This window comes from Callithrix jacchus, chromosome 8 (assembly GCF_049354715.1).
Source record: "Callithrix jacchus isolate 240 chromosome 8, calJac240_pri, whole genome shotgun sequence".
NCBI classification, from domain to species: domain Eukaryota; kingdom Metazoa; phylum Chordata; class Mammalia; order Primates; family Cebidae; genus Callithrix; species Callithrix jacchus.
In genome coordinates, this window is record NC_133509.1 from 55,031,118 (window position 1) to 55,046,783 (window position 15,666).

Consider the following 15,666-nt stretch of genomic DNA (forward strand, 5'->3'; position numbering starts at 1 on the left):
AAGTGTCTTCAAGCGATTTCAGTATAATTTTTATTACTAAAAAAAAATGGGATTTGGCATTTAGGGTAATTCCATTGTTAACACATCCTAAATCAGTAAGAATCAATCATAAAATTTAAGAGTTAGAAAAGGCCATAAGGATAACTTAATTCAATCCTTCATTTTACAGATAGAAGGACTAAGTCCAAGAAAGTTTAAACTAAGTAGAAAAAACCATAACCAGAACCCAGATGTTCTGTCTCCCCAGCCAGTATGTTTTCAAGTCTCTCCTGTAACAGGACATAAAGTTACTGAGAATGTCCCAGCAAACACAAGAACAAAAAACCAAACACCACATGTTCTCACTTATAAGTGGGAGTTGAACAACGAGAACACATGGACACAGGGAGGGGAACATTATACACTGGGGTCTGTCGGAGGGTGGGAGGGTAGAGGCGGGATAGCATTAGGAGAAATACCTAATGTAGATGACGGGGTGATGGATGCAGGAAATGACCATGGCATGCGTATAACTATGTAACAATCCTGCACGTTCTGCATGTGTACCCCAGAAATTAAAAGTATAATTTAAAAAAAGAAAAACGAAACACCGGAAGCCTAAATCAAGATCTAATAAACATGGTCACCTGAAGGATGAGAAGAATGGAATAAAGCCATCATGAGAAAGCAAAAAACAAGTTGCTGAGAATGTCCTTCAAATTTCTACTATGGCTCTACATTTTAAACAAATGCATAAACATAATTTCCATAATAATAGTCAGAAATGCTCACTACTTAATAAAGGAAAATGAGAAATAATCTTTTAAATTATTTTAATAGAGTCTCTTGAGAGCAGTAACACGTTGGTAAACTTTCGGCAGAAGTGCATTCCTAAATAAGTAAACCCAAGGCAACAGCTGACAAAAAGGCAAAGAAAGAAGTAGCTTTATTTTAAAACAGCATCCTTTGGTATCTCTGGGGGACTGGTTGGTTCCAGGAACCCTCACGGATACCAAAATCCTTGGACGCTCATGTCGCTTTTATAAAATGGCATCATATTTGCATATAACCTACAGATTCTCCCAAATACTTTAAATCACCTCTAAATTATTTATAATACCTACAATGTAAATGCTATCCAAATAGTTGTTATATAGTATTGGTTTTTAATTTGTATTTTTTATTATTAGATTATTATTTTTTTTCTTGAATATTTTTGATAGATGGTCTGAATTTGCAGAGGCAGAACGTGTAGACAGAGGGCCAACCATAAACGCCAAAAAAATCAACTTTGAAAAATAACTTTAGCAATGTGAGTTATTCTTAAATACAAATGGGGACTGAACATACATGCATCAAATTGTACTCTCATACACTGACATAAGTATACCTCCAAACAAGTTAATATAAAGGTAAATACATAAATATATACAAATAAATACACATACCCAAATAACAAGCCACACAGCACCTACCATTCTCCAAGACCAAAATTTTCATATAAACATACTGGCAAATGTAGCAAAATATCATTGGAAATTAATATGCTTACATATATAGACATATATAAATACCAGAATTCAAAGTGACATGTAGCATACAAAACAGGTACTTAAGGCATAAACAACACAGCTCAGTCAGTAACAGCCCAGAGAGAAACAGTTATCCACTGAAACAAATGCTATTGTAACTTTCTCACTAGGGATGAAAATTCAGCAGTTCACAATGGAATTGAGATTAATAAAATGCTCATGCTTTAAATAATAGAAACAAAGAAACCAGACTCTAAACCACTCCCCACTGCTAATGAGTTGGTTATGTTGATAATGTGAAGACAACTTCAGAGATTTAAAAGCACAGGGAGGCTTCGGGAGTCCTATCTAGAAAAAGTATTTGCTAAATGAAATCACTGAAGGTGAACATAGAAACATTCTGTAAAGTTGGCTAAATTACCTTTAACTTTTTTTTTTTAGAAACAGGGTCTCATTCTATTGCTTAAGCTGGAGTGCAGTGGCATGATCTTAGATCACTATAGCCTCAGACCCCTGGGCTCACGTGATCCTCCCAGCCTCAACCCCCTAAGTAGCTGGGATCACAGGTGCGTGAAACCATAAATGGCTCAAATTCTTTTTACTTTGAAGGCCCTGCTAGAAACTTGCTGGTGCTCTAATTCACGACTTGGAGAGGCAAAACTAAAAAAGCTGTTGCTGGGTTCAGGTGCTGTGGGAGAACCTACAAAAAATGGTCTGAACTGAAAATCTCCATCTCCATCTCCCCGATTTCGAACAGGTGAACTATCCAAAGGAAACTTGGAGTTGTTACCTAGGGGGAAAAAAAGGAGAAAAACATAAGCATCTATTTCCTCATAGATCTTCAGGAACAAAACGACAAAAGGTATTCAATAAAAATTTTAACAGAGCTCAAAGCCTACAAGATGGATAAAATACAGACCTAATATTGGATAAGAAAAAGACAGTAATATTCCCTACTCTATCTTCTGACTATGCATATACAGTGACTCAATTTCTAATGGTAGCATGATCTATCACTAAAAGTAATTTGACACAATGAAACATGCTTCTAATTTACAGCTTCATAATTTTATTCATTTGTTATCTATATAATTTACTTCAGAGGAATCATCATATATATATATATGAATATACATTTTTTCTCCAATATTTGTCTTAGAAAAAAAAAGACATAAAATCTTTTGCCCCAGGTTACTTTTTTTTTAAAAAAAAAAACATTGCAATAAACATTCTAGAAAAAATATAACTATGAAATACTAGTGTATACCATGATCCAATACCAATTAGCACAGGCTTAAGACACAGCAGATTATAGATCTGATTAAATGAACATTTAACTACTTCCACTGAACCCTTCCTTGGCTTTTAAAGGTTTTAAAGGATTAAGCAACTAAAGGAAAATGCTGACTATACATCCTGCAAGCTAACAGTGGTAGCAGGAGATAAAAAGACAGGAGATAAAAAGATTAAGTATGTACAAAAAGAGGAATGGGCAAGAACCATTGAATATAAAAAAAAAAGACAAATGTGGACAGTGGCAGGAAAAAAAATAAGTATATCTATAATGCCCATTTACAGTAACACTGACTAAATTACATTATATAAGTAACAAAGTTAAGCAGAAACAGGTTTTTTCTTTTACCTGATACTGCTCATCACCTCATACCTGTCCCCTCTCTTTTTTTTTTGTTTTTTTTTTTTGTTTTTTTTTTTTTTCTGAGACAGCATCTCACTATATTGCCCAGGCTGGTCTTGAACTCCTGGGCTCAAGTGATTCTCCAACCCCAATCTCCCAAAGTGCTGGGCCACACCTGACCACCTCATACCTTTTCTAAAACATCATCTCCTCCCCTACTAAACCTTTTTCCTCAACCTATAGTAAATATCCAAAAATGAGTATTAGGAAAATCCAACACAAGAAGCTTTACTCTTCTGTATGCCAAAAACAATTTCCATTAATAGCATTGCAAAAATCTACCAGATTCTGTTGTAAAGAACAGAACTCAGAAAGAAATGAGATTTATTCCATCTGCAAGGCACCTAACAAGCGGAAAAGAGATGGTGGCATCATGCTAGATTGTGAACTTCCACAAAGACGGAATCCTATTTGGATAATCTTTATATCCTCATTGGTTGGGATCATACCTAACAACCTGGTACATGAAACATATTTGCTAAATATTTGATAAATGTAAAAATCAATAAACAAAAGAACAAAACAACCAAACTAACAATAACTTAAGAACTGTACAATTGGTATTGGCAGGTGAAAAAATTTGAAACATGGTCTTCTCACAGCATAGCAAATGGTTAAGAGTATAAGCTCTGGGCCAGGCATGGTGGCTCATGCCTGCAATCTCGGCACTTTGGGAGGCCAAGGTGGGCGGGTCACCTAATGTCATGAATTCAAGACCAGCCTGACCAACACGGAAAAACCCCGTCTCTACTAAGAATACAAAATTAGCCAGGCGTGGTAGCACATGTCTATAATCCCAGCTACTCGGGAGGCTGAGGCAGGAGAATCGCTTGAACTCAGGAGGTGGAGGTGGAGGTGAGCTGAGATCATGCCATTGCACTCCAGCCTGGGCAACAAGAGGGAAACTCCATCTCAAGAAAAAAAAAAAAAGTAAAAGAAATTAGAGGCAGAGTCAGATTAATGCAACCGTTCAAATAAGTATGCTATTTCTTTTTTTTTTTTCTCAAGTATGCTATTTCATTTCATGCCATTTGCTATAATCAAATTTCAGAAAACGTAGCTTAGGGAATGAAAGGTTGCACAGGGGCCCTGAGAAGTAATGTAACATTGTACTGTCCTATAGCATTCAGTGGGGACTATAAGGGTCTTGAGTTGTGGAAGGCTATGAATTCTTCACCCACATTTCAACCTGTACATCATCACTTTTATCTATTGTATTTGGTTACATTTAAATTAAAGCTTTAATTTGAGCAGAGTTAATCTCTGCAAAATGAAAGCTTGCAAAAATTGCTATGTTAAATTAAAAGCCACATAGTTGTAGTAATATTAGCTGCCATTATTGATTCCTAGGTGCTAGGGTGTAAGTGTTTTATATAAATTCATATAATTTACAAAACTTTATGAGGTATTAGTCTCCCTCTTTTATACAGATGAGAAGGCACAGAAAGTTAAACAATTTGGTCAATATCCCTACCCTATTTTCAGAGCCTATACTCTTTGTTTCTTTTTTTTTGAGATGGAGTTTAGCTTGGAAGTGGGCAGCGCAATATAAAAAATCATTGATTTAAAGAACAGATACTGGGTATCACATGTCCTTTCTTACCTAACGGAAAGCCAAAAACACCAGACTGTGCAATCATGGGTGGTTCAAGGGTGCCTTCATGGTTAGCAACAGCGATGTTTCGTAGCCTAAGGCTATCATAGAGGCCTTGGAGCTTTTGATACTGACGATTGCGCTCCATAAGTTTCTCAGAGATGTCACTGAACTTTTTTTTGTATTCTTCTAGCACTTTCTTCATGGAGGTGACCTCCCCTTTCATAGAGGTCAATTCTACATCCTTGCTTTGTATTTGCTGAGTATATATTTTCTCCATCTGTTTCAGATGGCCCTCAGCCTTGCTGAAATTGTATTCTTGATAGAGACGTTCTTGATGTACCTGGTTCCAAAAAAGAAAGGATTTTTAAGGTATTAGGTTCCAAGTTATATACTATAAAATGTTACACAAACACAAAAGGAAAATAAAGATGCTTAAACAGGGATGTTATTTTAACATTTAGAACCCAGTTTAAGAAGCAATCAGTATATACAATGAGGTAATATAGAAAACAATAAGTTATGTTACTAAATGCATAGAAAAAAGTCTGGAAGAATACTCTGAAACCACTAACATTATACCACCAAAAGAACTGAGTTTTTGTCTTAATACATGACATGTTTTTCAAAGATTTTTAAGAAATATAATCCCATTTTTCATGTAATCCAGAGCATGAAGAACAGACTCTAAAACAGTTATCATTGTCGTCTGGTACGTACACCCTTGTGTAACTCCCTGTCCCCTTGCATGTGGGCAGAACCTGTGACTAGAATATTACAAACAATGTAACAGATTGTCACTTCATGAGTTTACTACCTAAGACAATAAGGTCTTACTAGGAGACACTCACCCTTGCTGGCTTTGAGGAAAAAAGCAGCTATGTCAGGAAGGTTCAAGAGGCAAGTAACTAAGAACAGCTTCTGGCCAATAGCCAGCAAAAAACTGAGGACCCAATGAATCTAGACAGACCTTACACTTTTCACAAAAATAAACTAAAATAGTTCACAGACTTAAATATAAAATGCAAAACTATGAAACTCCCAGAAGCTAGTAATAGGGGAAAATCTAGGTGATCTTGGATTTGGCAATGACTTTCAAAATACACCAAAGGTATAAACCATCAAAGAGAAAATTGATAAGCAGGACTACATTAAAGTTAAAAATCTCTGCTCTGTGAAAGGCCCTGTGAGAGAATGAAAAGACAAGCCACAGATCAGGAGAGTATATTTGCAGAAGATAGATCTGATAAAGGACTGTTAACCCAAAATACACGAAGAACACTTAAAACTCAACAATAAAAAAAAAAATTTAAAATAGACCAAAAACTTCTCATGTACCTCACCAAAAAACATACACAAAGGGCCAAGCACGGTGGCTCACACTTGTAATCCCAGCACTTTGGAAGGTCAAGGCAGGCAGATCACCTGAGGTCAGGAGCACAAGACCAGCCTGACCAACATGGTGAAATCCCATCTCCACTAAAAATGCAAAATTAGCCGGGCATAGTGTTGCATGACTTTAATCCCACCTACTCGAGAGGCTGAGGCAGAAGAATCACTTGAACCCAGTAAGTGTAGGTTGCAATGAGTAGAGTTTGCACTGTTGCACTCCAGCCTGGGCAACAAGAATGAAACTCCATCTCAAACAAACAACAACAAAAAATGTGTGTGTGTGTATTCTTGTGTGTATATATATATATATACACAAAAAAAAAATAGCAAAAAAGCATATGAAAAGATGCTGTATATCACATGTCATCAGAGAAATGCAAACTAAAAAGACATACCACTATACACCTATTAAAATGGCCAAGATCCAGAACATGGACAATACCAAACTCTGGCAAGGATGTGGAATTCTCACTCATTGCTGCTGGCAATGTAAATTGGTACAGCCACTTTGGAAGACAATTTGGCAGTTGCTTACAAAAGTAAACATACTCTTACCATAAAAGCCAGCAAACACACTATTTGGTATTTAACCAAAGGAGTTGAAAAATACAGGAGCATGTAAGAGAAATAACTTACCCAGAAAAATATAATAAAAAGTTACTTGATAGATGACAAACATCCTTAAGAAGCATAACTTTATATGTGGCCGGGCACAATGGTTCACACCTGTAATCCCAGCACTTTGGGAGGCTGAGGTGCACGAATCACGAGGAGGTCAGGAGTTCGAGACTAGCCTGACCAACATGGTAAAAACCCGTCTCTACTAAAAATACAAAAATTAGCTCGGCATGGTGGCACACGCCTGTAATCCCACCTACTCAGGAGGCTGAGGCAGGAGAATTGCCTGAACCCGGGAGGCGGAAGTCGCAGTGAGCCGAGATTATGCCATTGCACTCCAGCTTGGGCAAGAGAAAGACTCTGTCTCAAAAAAAAAGTGTAAGTATATATGTAAAATATAACAATATATTCGAGGACATGCTTAAAGTTATCCACAGGGAGGGCTTTCTAAGGAAATGCCAAAAGTAGAAATCATAAAGTGAAAAAGTTAAGGATGTGTATTTGATAAATGCTCATGATAGCATTTTAATAACTTGGAAATAAATTATGATACAATAAAACCATTAAAACATGATTGAAAAATATTTAATAAAATATTCATACCAAGTGAGGCACAGGCTACTCAAGAGGCTGAGGTGGGAGAATGGCTTAAACCAAGGAGTTAGAGGCTAGACCGAGCAACACAAGAAAATCCCATCTCGGCCAGGTGCAGTGGCTCAAGCCTGTAATCCCAGCACTTTGGGAAGCCGAGGCAGGTGGATCACGAGGTCAAGAGATCAAGACCGAGACCATCCTGGTCAACATGGTGAAACCCCGTCTCTACTAAAAATACAAAAAATTAGCAGGGCATGGTGGCGAGTGCCTGTAATCCCAGCTACTCAGGAGGCTGAGGCAGAAGAATTGCCTGAACCCAGGAGGCGGAGCTTGCGGTGAGCTGATATCGCGCCATTGCACTCCCGCCTGGGTAACAAGAGTGAAACTCCGTCTCAAAAAAAAAAAGAAAATCCCATCTCAAAAAAAAGGAAAAATTCATACCAGATAAAATATATTAACTGTAACAATAAATCAGTATGTATGGTATTATCTTATTTTTGAATAGAAGAGTGTGAGAGAGTATATAAGTGTATGTGTATGTGTGTGCAATATCAACAATGGTTATCTCCGAGTAATGGAATTATGAGTGCTTTAATTTTCTTCCTTTTGATTCTCAACAAAAAACACTATTGCTTTTGAAAACAAACAATTCATTAAAAAGAAAGTTTCCCATATACTCATAAAAAATAAATATAAAATAATGAAGAATAGACACTAGACACTCCCACGAATGCCTTAAATTATACTCTCAAGATAAACTAGACTAAGCACTAACCTGGTATGTCCAGAAGGCCAGTGCTCGGGAGCTAATGTCCAGCACGATCTCTGGTCGCAGTCCTGCCAACACCATAGCTTTATATTCCTCTGACGGACTGAGTTCTGTGCGGACAATGTCTAGCTTTCCAGAAAGGGTACTGTTGCAGGCAGGACAGATAGCTGGTGAGCGACTAAACTCACCACTACCATGCTGATCACAGAAGATGTGAGAACAGGCAGTGACCCATGCATAGCCAGAGAGTTTGATGCGACACTTTCGATAATTACAAAGCAGCATGTCTTCACACAAAGACATAATAGGATAGTGAGGTCTCCAGAAGCTGAAGAGAGTCCTGATAAGTGGTAAATAAAAAGGTCGAGTAAGTTAAATTGCAATGAAAATAAATAACAAGTAAAAAATAAATAGGGCCGGGCGCAGTGGCTCAAGCCTGTAATCCCAGCACTTTGGGAGGCCGAGACGGGTGGATCACGAGGTCAAGAGATCAAGACTATCCTGGTCAACATGGTGAAACCCCGTCTCTACTAAAAATACAAAAAATTAGCTGGGCATGGTGGTGCGTGCCTGTAATCCCAGCTACTCAGGAGGTTGAGGCAGGAGAATTGCCTGAACCCAGGAGGCGGGTGAGCCGAGATCGCGCCATTGCACTCCAGCCTGGGTAACAAGAGTGAAACTCCGTCTCAAATAAATAGATAGATAGATAGATAGATAGATAGATAGATAGATAGATAGAACATGCATGTTTTTATTATGATAAAATAGTACACATTTTATTTATTATAATTGATATATTGATTTGTTACTCAACAATATTAATTGTGCTTCTCATTTGTCCTGTTTTCTAAAAATATTTTAAGGATAAAGACACAGGTGGTTACAAATCTTACCAAAGTCAAAAATAATATATATGTGGGTCAGGCCCAGTGGCTCATGCCTATAATCCCAGCACTCTGGGAGGCTGAGACAGGCAGGTCCTTTCAGGTCCAGCCTGGCCAACATGGTGAAACCCAGTCTCTATTAAAAATACAAAAATTGCCAGGTGCGGTGGCTCATGCCTATAATCCCGGCACTTTGGGAGGCCAAGGCAGGCGGATCATTTTGAGGTCAGGTGTTTGAGATCAGCCCAACCATCATGGTGAAACCTCATCTCTACTAAAAATATACAAAAAAAATTAGCCTGGCATAGTGATGCATACCTGTAGTCCCAGCTACTCACAAGGCTGAGGCAGGAGAATCTCTGGAACCCAGGAGGCGGAGGTTGCAGTGAGCCAAGATCACACTACTACACTCCAGGCTAAGCTACAGAGCAAGACTCTGTCTCCAAAAAAAACAAAATATTAGCTAGGTGTGGTGGTTCGAGCCTGTAGTCCCAGCTACTCAGGAGGCCGAGGCAGGAGAATCTCTTGAACCCGGGAGGCAGAGGTTGCAATGAGCTGAGACAGCACTACTACTCTCCTGGCTGAGCCACAGAGCAAGAATCTGTCTCAAAAAAAAAGAAAAATTAGCCCAGGCGTGGCGGCGTGAGCCTGTAGTCGCTACTCAGGAGGCTGAGGCAGGAGAATCGCTTGAACCCAGGAGGCAAGGGTTGTGGTGCGCCAAGATCGTGCCATTGCACTGCAGCCTGGGCCACAGAGACTGTCTTAAAAAAAAAAAAAAAAAAACTTCACCTATTAATATAAATACTGCACTATTCAATGCTATGCTTCTATTGAAAACTTTTTAAGTGCAGCAATATTCTGGACATGCCAAAACAAGCCATAAAATGAGTGACACACCAATTATACACCAAGAGTAAACGTTCACATTTATCAACTGATAAATTCTGTCAAGAATGTTGCTTTGGGCCAGGGGTGGTGGTTCACACCTGTAATGCCAGCACTTTGGGAGGCTAGGGTGGGCGGATCACCAGAGTTCGTGACCAGTCTGGCCAACAAGGTGAAACCCCATCTCTACTAAAAATCACAAAAATTAGCCAGGGTGGTAGTGGGCTCCTGGAATCTCAACTACTAGGGAGGCCGAGACAGAAGAATCGCTTGAACCCGGGAGTCAGAGGCTACAGTGAGCCAAGATCGTGCTACTGCACTCCAGCCTGGGACTCTCTAAAAAAAAAAAAAAGGCGCTTTGGGTCCTCCGGGTCAACAGGAACACTCGGACACTCGGACCAGACACTAGAGACCAGGACACCTTTATCCCAATAGCCTCGCTGAGTGAGTTTCCTCAAATATGTCACTTGGCAGCCACAGTTAAGAAGCCTATTTTACGTCCGGCAGGATAGAGAGCACAGAGGAAGCACAGGAGCTGGGAAGCTTTGAAGCTGAGCCCTCTCTCAGACAGGAGAGGTGCAGCTAATTCCGAATCTTCCAGATTCGGGAGTAAGTGCCAATCTGATGGCTGTACGAGATGCGAGAGGGCCAAGTTTTAAAGAGAAACAGACCCACAGAAATCAAAGTCTGAAATTTTCAGCCAGCTTTCTGTACTTAATGGAGGAACTAACAACAATAATAATAACAAATGATACTTAATCCGAGACTGAAAGAAAAACCGCGGAAAAACTCCATTACCTCCACAGCTCCACAAGCGAAGATTCCAGGATTCTCTGCGCGGGAGGGCGTCAGGGAACTACGCCAGAGCACGCAGGCGCGGGGTTGCCCCAAAGCATCCTGGGACCTGCCAGGCTGTGGGGAGTCGCTGAGGACAGCTGGGGCTTCCTAAAAATCACAAGTTCCCAGAAACGGTGTGACAGCTCTAACTGGACAGCTGGCACCTCCATGTTGACGTAGTCCACCATTTTATTTTTAATCAACTTGGAACAGACATCTTTCCAGCTCTCACACATCCTCCATACACATTTAAGGAAATCATAATTTTCCTTAAGTCTGCATTATGAACATGCATTGCAGAACTTTAAACGATAGTGGGCGTGGCGCAGTGACTCACGCTTGTAATTCCAGCACTTTGGGAGGCTGAGGCGGGTGATCACCTGAGGTCAGGAGTTCGACACCAGCGTGGCCAACATGGTGAAACCCCGTCTCTACTAAAATACAAAAATTAGCTGGACGTGGTGGCAGATGCCTGTCTGTAATCCCAGCTACTCGGGAGGCTGAGGCAGGAGAATCACTTGAACCCGGGAGGCAGAGGTTGCAGTGAGCCAAGATCACACCATTGCACTTCAGCCTGGGTAACTAGAGCAACACTCCATCTGAAAAAAAAATTAAATGATAGTATTGAGTGACACAACTTTGAGGTGCTCTACCTGCGTGCTCTCCTGGAACTGCTGGCAGTGTTTAAATGATTGCACTGTGCCAGTTCTACTCTAATGCTGTTGCTTTTTTTTTTTTTTTTTTTTTGGCTCTTCTGTGCTTACCTATAGCAGCTGCTTTAGGTAGTTATTTTCTGCTTAATCTATATGGATCTGTTAGAATTCACATTAAAAATCTACCTCAATAGGAGAGCTAGAAAGGTCCTCAGGCTAATTACGTGGGTTTTTTCATTGGAGATAGGGTCTCACTCTGTCTCCCATGCTGAAGTGCAGTGGTGACATCTCGGCCTCCTGGGTTCAAGTGATTCTCCTGCCTCAGCCTCCCAAGTAGCTGGGATTATAGGCACACACCACCACACACCACTAATTTTTGTGTTTTTAGTAAACACAGGGTCTCGTAATGTTGGCCAAGCTGGTCTCAAACTCTTGACCTCAAGCGATCCACCTGCCTCAGCCTCCCAAAATGCTGGGATTACAGGCGTGCGCCACCAGGCCAGACCTAATGTCGTCTCTTTTGTAGCCATCCTTCCAGATATTATGATCCTATTATGAATTAGTAACAGATGCAATCAGCCACACAATGAACATCTAACCCTGCAAACCCCTTTCTGAGCAGTGACTCCATAATGCCAAATTTTTTTCCTTCAAACAAAAACTGTCCAAACTATGCAACTTCCTGCAAGTTCTGTCAACTGGTTCAGAGTATTTAGGCCTTTGTACATTTCCTAAAATATCCTCTGATAGCTTTAAAGTAGTAACTTAATTCTGGTATAAGCCAGTTTCAAAAAACTGGGATCTTCATGTATAAACCATGTACTCCCTAACATCTGTTTTTGGCTGTTTGAGCCTTCTGTTCAATTTCTGGGTTTTTTTTGTTTGTTGGTTGGTTGGTTTTGGCAGGGATAAAGGGAACAGAGCCTCTGTCGCCCAGGCTGGAGTGCCCTCAGCCTCCCGAGTAGTTGGGATTACAAGCGCACACCACCACGCCCGGCTTATTTTTTTATTTTTAGCAGAGACAGGGTTTCACCGTGTTGGTCAAGCTGGTCTTGAACTCCTGACCTCATGCTCCACCTGCCTCAGCCTCCCAAAATGCTGGCATGAGCCACCGCACCCAAGTAATGTCTGGTTTTAACTATGCCAAATGTAGAAATATTAAAATACAAAAAAAGGTACAACTCATTTAAAGTTCAAAAATGCAAAATATTCTAATTTGATTAGCACCTAACTTTATGATTCTAGCCAATTCCCTTTGTACTGCAATATGATCACTTCCTGGGAGATGTATCAAAGTTAATACATATATCACATTGATTCATTTTAATAGCCATGTACTATAAATACGCTACAATTTATTTATCCATTCTTCTAATAGACATGGATTGCAGGTTTTTACAATTAAAAATGATACTGCAATGAACATTCTGTACATGTCTCCTTGAGTACACATGCCTAAACTTCCTCTAGAATATAACACCCAGAGCTCACACCTGTAATCCCAGCACTTTGGGAGGCCGAGGCTGGAGGATCATGAGGTCAGGAGTTCAAGACCAGCCTGGACAACATAGTGAAACCCTGTCTCTATTAAAAACACAAAAATTAGCTGGGCATGGTGAGATGTGCCTGTAGTCCCAGTTACTCGGGAGGCTGAGGAAGAAGAATCGCTTGAACCCAGGAGGCAGAGGTTGCAGTGAGCTAAGATCATGCCACTGCACTCCAGCCTAGGCAACAGAGCGAGACTACATTTCAAAAAAAAAAAAACAAAAACACCCAGAGTCTGGGTTAGTATATAAGCAACTTCAAATCAACTAAATGTTGCCAAACCACTCTCCAAAGTAAAGGCATAAATTTCATTGCCGCAAAGTATATGAGAGTCCAATGCTATAAATTCAGCAACATGCAGACATGTCCAATTGTTTTATTTTATTTCATTGTTGTCTATCTGATGACAGTGAAATGGTATCTCAGTGTTGTTTTAATGTACAATTCTTTTATTACTCATAAGAGTATTTTTTCATCTGAATGACTACTCAGGTATTCTCATCTGTGATTTACCTGTTCATATCCTTTGATGATTTTCTTGATTTCTATGGAGTTATTTAACAGTTAAATGGCATGCAAGCATAAGTTTGAATTTTAGTGTACACAAATTTACCAACTTTTCCTTTTTGTACTTATGTCTACTCCAATATCATATTCTTGCTTTTCAATAGTTTTAAAGTTTTGCTTTTCATATATAAATCTTTAATGCATTCTTCCTAACACAAAGAGTCTGAATAACTTACAATAAGAGTTGTGAAGGCCAGAGTGACCACAACATTCAAGAAAGCAAACATTCCAGCAACTTAACGCTTAGATGGAAGTGGTAGTCTGGTTACATTCCTAGGTTATATTTACCATACAAAGGATATATACATCAAAATATTCGAAATGTTGTATTTCATTTGCTTTTAAAATGATACTTAATCATTTGTATTGGTTATACAAAGCAAGACAACCAACCATGAAGACAAAACTACTCAGAATAACAAAATTATATTCCAGCTCTTTGAGAGGCCAAGTCAGGGGTATCACCTGAGATCAGGAGTTCGAGATCAGCCTGGCCAACATGATCAAACCCCATCTCTATGAAAAAATACAAAATTAGCCAGGCATGGTGGTGGGCATCTGTAATCCGAACTACTCATGAGGCTGAGGCAGGAGAATAGCCTGAACCCGGGAGGCAGAGGTTGCAGTGTGAGCCGAGATCATGCCACTACACACACTCCAGCCTGGGCAACAGAACCAGACTCCGAAAAGATATGAAATACTTTCAATGAGAATCTATATAGAAAAGCAGTCTGAAGACATCGTAATGAAGGAGAAAAGGCATTGAGTTTCAAGTAGTAGGCTGTGCTATATTTTAACACACAGAAGTAACTTCCTCACTGTTTATTTTCATATTTTGTTTTTATAGCCAAAAGTTGAGATTTGCAACAGACAAGTCTGAAAACCTAAAGACCTAACATATTTCTTGTCATTTGTGAAATGGTTTAATTCAGCTGTTTACTGTTTTTAGAGAAACTACTGAACATTCATGAAATGTATATTATTGATGAAGCAATTTCAAGAATCTTAATCTAAAGAATAGGTTTCATATTCTGGCCAATACAAGTTATTACAGTTGCATACCATTTGTGAGATTCTGGTAAAACCATGAGTATCAAATCGCAATACAAAAACAGTTAAGTATACCCAACTTTCAGTATTTGGATTTTTATTTTGTACCCTTACATGTTAAATATACCATCATGGACATAAACACTCCATGTAGAACAGTATACTTGAGCAAAACAATTGAAAATATTTCAGTGCGAAGCAGAAACGAGTTTTTAACCATACCTGAATGGTATGTGCAATTTAAGTCAATGATAAATATCAAATAAGATTGTAAAAAACATGTTAACAATAAAAGATTTCCTACTAAATACCAGTTAGCTTTTATGTATCTATGCTTCACATAAATAGGTTTGCTTTGGCAGTCATTCTTATAATAGGCATTGATTCTAGGTTTACAATTAAAAACAATACCACATTGAAAGTTCTGTACATGTCTCCTTCAGTACACATCCCAAGAATTCCTTTAGAAGATAATACCCAGAGACTAAGATAATATAAGCAAATATTTCTTTGGTATCTCTTCTGGGACAGGCCTTAGGGAAAAGGAAGGTATCCTGATTTCATGGACCTTACGATCTACCAAAGGATCTAAGAATGACAGAAGAAAATGAAAATATCATTTTATTCTTTCCTTTGTCACCTCTTACATTTTTGCAAATTGATTCTATAAAGCCATTTCTGGTGAGAAAAGTCCAACTTTAACTTGAAGAATTATCTACCTTCATACTGCAAAGAAAAGTATGTGTATATATACATGTATTTAAATTTTTTATTTTATTTATTTTTTTGACATGGAGTATCTCACTCTGTCACCCAGGCTGGAGTGCAGTGGCTCACTGCAACCTCCCCTTCCCAGGTTCAAAAGATTCTCTTGCCTCAGCTTCCTGAGTAGCTGGGACTACAGGTACGCACCATCATGCCTGGCTAATTTTTGTATTTTTAATAGAGACAGGGTTTCACCATGTTGGCCAAGCTGATGGCAAACTCATGTCTTCAGAAGATTTGCCCACCTTGGCCTCCTAAAGTGCTGAGATTACAGGTGTGAGCCACTGCACCCAGCCAAAAAGTGTA

At 39.1% G+C, this 15,666-nt stretch overlaps 1 protein-coding gene across 6 annotated transcripts in view; it reads right to left on the reverse strand.

The window, feature by feature from the left end:
• Window positions 1-795: 795 nt before the first annotated feature.
• Window positions 796-15,666, reverse strand: part of CCNB1IP1 (cyclin B1 interacting protein 1) — a 39,745-nt gene continuing 24,874 nt past the window's right edge. For 3 of the 6 annotated variants that reach the window (XM_054239764.2, XM_078334445.1, XM_078334446.1), the window contains 3 exons: window positions 8,181-8,514; window positions 4,811-5,144; window positions 796-2,301 (listed from right to left, as the gene is read on the reverse strand). In XM_054239764.2, the coding sequence (XP_054095739.1) occupies window positions 2,099-2,301; window positions 4,811-5,144; window positions 8,181-8,514 (871 nt within the window). In that variant the 3' untranslated portion in view covers window positions 796-2,098. Of the gene's footprint in view, window positions 2,302-4,810; window positions 5,145-8,180; window positions 8,515-10,741; window positions 11,380-15,666 lie in introns of all 6 variants that reach the window. The other 3 variants (XM_035259958.3, XM_078334443.1, XM_078334444.1) reach the window with 2 other exon arrangements.